Source organism: Sturnira hondurensis, unplaced genomic scaffold, assembly GCF_014824575.4.
Source record: "Sturnira hondurensis isolate 20B ecotype Veracruz unplaced genomic scaffold, ASM1482457v3 Scaffold0005819, whole genome shotgun sequence".
Classification (NCBI taxonomy): Eukaryota; Metazoa; Chordata; class Mammalia; order Chiroptera; family Phyllostomidae; genus Sturnira; species Sturnira hondurensis.
Window position 1 is genome coordinate 1 of NW_028078450.1, and position 3,416 is coordinate 3,416.

Sequence of the window (3,416 nt, forward strand, 5' to 3'; positions counted from 1 at the left end):
TAAAGTACTGAGGTTTCCAGTGTATTTACCAATCGAGCACATCGTGAAACCTGCAGTTGGGTGGACGGGTGGGCACGTTTTAAGTTCAAGTGCATTTTCTGGGCACTTTCATGGCTCAGTCTTAGAAAATCCATATCAAAAGGGACTGAATGCCTCAGAGTGGCTCTGCTCCCAGGATGCGAAATATCTAGAACCAAGGATCAGGTCAGAGTGGGGTGAGGAGACAGAAAAAAGAAGCTGATTTGCATGGAGGCCCGTCCCTCTTCTGAGGAAGGATGACAGAATAAGAAAGGTGTGGAGGAGCCAGGCCAAGGGTTGTGGGCCCAGAAGGCAGCCTTCTTGGGGGATCTCCACCATGGCCTGGACTCTGCTCCTCCTCAACCTCCTCACTCAGTGCTCAGGTGAGACCTCCAGGACAGGGACCATGGGGACATCTGGCCTCCTTCTTTGTACAGCTCTGCTCTCCTGGGCCAGCACTGAAGTGACCTCTGAGTGTGTTTTTCCTCTTTTCAGGATCCTGGGCTCAGGCTCCCCTGACTCAGCCTTCTTCGGTGTCCGGGTCTCCTGGACAGTCGGTCACCATCTCCTGTGCTGGAAGCAGCAGTGATGTTGGGTATGGTAGTTATGTCTCCTGGTACCAACAACAACCGGGCATGGCCCCGAAACTCCTGATTTATTGGGACAGCAGTAGACCCTCAGGGATCCCTGCTCGCTTCTCTGGCAGCAAATCTGGCAACACGGCCTCCCTGACCATCTCTGGGCTCCAGGCTGAGGACGAGGCTGATTATTACTGTGCTTCATACTCAAGCAGTAGCACTCTCCACAGTGGTTCGAATTCATGGGGAAGTGAGACCAAAACCCGCCCTGCACTCACAGCCTTCCTCCTCACTCGGCAGATGCTGCCTCATCCCTTTGCAGGGAGCTCATGCAGCAGGGCCTGGAGAACTCCTTTGATACCCATTGACATCTCCTCTCCCAAAGCTTCAAAAATGCAGGGTTTCTTTCACATGCTCAGAATTCTCCCATTCCAGACCTGACAGGGTCAACTCTGTCTTTCACATGTTCTCTTCTCACACATGAAATCCAAAGGAATTTCTCTCTCTGGTTTGTTCCTTTGTATGTGTTTCTTGGACCCAGTAGGGGACTCATTCCAAACCGTTCATTGTAACAGCCCCTGGGAGCCCCACCCTCTGCTTCTTGTGTAGTTTTCCCACAAAACTCTGGAAAAGTGTCATTTAAGTCTCTTAATTTACCACACCATTGCAGACTGTCATGGACTGAGTTCCCCACAAATGGTGTTGGAATGAGAAAAAGAAGTTTTTTTTTCTTCCTATAATCTTTCCCCCGTCCTTAACTTCCTCAATTCCTTTCTTCCCTTCCTCCTTAAGTCTGTCTTTTCTTGCTCTGAGTATTCCCAATAATGAGAAAAGTTTCATGTGGAAATTTAAGTGAAAGATTCTACCTCTCTCAGAATCACCCCTCCTCTCAGACTCCTGAGTGATTCTCCTAGAAGCAGCACTGCAGAAGAAATGTCTTCCCATTACGCAAGGATGTTTCCTAAGGGCTGTTTGGTTCTTCAAGACATATCTTGGGCCCAGGCTGGTGTAGCTCAGTGGATATACTGCTGGCTTGTGAACTAAAGATTTGTTGGTTCAACTCCCAGAGTATGTGCTGGCCAGGTTGCATGTTGGTAATGTGTAAGAGGCAACCACACATTGATGTTTCTCTCCTTCTCTTTCTCTGTCGCTTTCCCTCTCTCTAAATATGAATAAATGAAAAGTCATTTACAAAAACAGAAAAAGATATATCTTGGATGTGGCTTTCCAGACTGTGTGATTTTCATGATGTTCCAGTTTGTTTGTATCTGTGATCCTGGTTTCAATGAGTCATGAAGCACAAACACACATACCTCAGGCCCAGAAATCACTGACCATTGAATGAGCTGAGCTTAGGAGCCAGAAGATGCCCTGCAGTGACCTCATCATCCCAGGTTGTGAGAATTCTCTCACTTCAGCCCTGACAGCTCCAGATCTTGAAATTGACCTCTATCTTCACCAAATCTAAGTGGGTAGTCATCCTACCTGGAGTCACATCTTTGTTATAATCTTCTCTGTTAAAGTTACTTGTTCAGAATTTTTCCAGTTACTCCTTTCTTTCCTCATTAAGAGTCAGTACCTTCATGCTTTAATCATCCAGGCTGCCACAGTGACACAGGTGGACCCATCCCCAGCTGGGTCACAGCACAGTGGGAAGGGGTCTCTGCTATTTGAGACGCAGTATCAGGTTCTGAGTCACAATCCTGTGTCTGTGTAATGATGGTAACAGGGTGAGCGGGTTGATAGGGTGCGTGTGTGACAAAGTCCCTGTGCTGAACACCAGTAGAAAGCAGAGTGACAACTGCCCTGATGATCCTCCCTGGCATCTTGGGCATTTCCTTCTCTCTGAATTTAACAGCAATGCCAGTATTTTATAATTTCTGTTGATGTACGTAGGGTGTAAGAGCCCCCATTAACCCTTCCAGTGTTTCTCATCTAAAGTGAAACCCCAATTTCTCTTTNGGAGACGCAGTATCAGGTTCTGAGTCACAATCCTGTGTCTGTGTAATGATGGTAACAGGGTGAGCGGGTTGATAGGTTGCGTGTGTGACAAAGTCCCTGTGCTGAACACCAGTAGAAAGCAGAGTGACAACTGCCCTGATGATCCTCCCTGGCATCTTGGGCATTTCCTTCTCTCTGAATTTAACAGCAATGCCAGTATTTTATAATTTCTGTTGATGTACGTAGGGTGTAAGAGCCCCCATTAACCCTTCCAGTGTTTCTCATCTAAAGTGAAACCCCAATTTCTCTTTTACAATTAAGTCACTATTATATGAGAAGGGAATTACAAGGAGAGCCAGTAGCTAGATGTGTGTTGAGTGAACAGGATCTCTCTAATATAATTTCCCTGGAGCAACAACACTTGTTTCTTGTGTACTTGGAATGAATACTAAAGGGACAGACCCCTTAATTATCTCAAATAAGGCAACAGAATACCTGTTTGTCTTTTTCAGATGCAGATCGAAATGGTCATTTTTAATGGAAGAGATTAAACATGCTCTACATGGTTCTATGGTCAATATATCTGCACATGTTTTTCTCCAAATGTGCTCAGATACTCAGCAGCACAGGGCAATGACCTTTCGTGGGTCCACACTGTGTCTGTGTCAGGTGCCACACTTTTACACTATATCTCTTTGAAATATTTAATCTTTTATATTGCAATTTTAAAAATCTTCAGCTGAGGATATTTTTTTTCATGAATTTGAGAGAGAGAGTGAGGATGAGAGAGAAGTATCGATCAGACACTTCCGGCACACATCAGACCAGGGATTGAATCTGCAACAAAGACACGTGCTCTGACTGGGAATTGAACCTGTA

The 3,416-nt window shown here is 45.8% G+C and overlaps 1 gene segment (V, D, J or C); it reads left to right on the top strand.

Moving 5' to 3' along the window:
* The first annotated feature begins 342 nt into the window (after window positions 1-342).
* LOC118988127 (immunoglobulin lambda variable 2-23-like) lies at window positions 343-964 on the top strand. The segment is given in 3 exon segments: window positions 343-401; window positions 514-810; window positions 897-964. Coding segments are annotated over 3 exon segments (411 nt in total).
* Window positions 965-3,416: the final 2,452 nt, after the last annotated feature.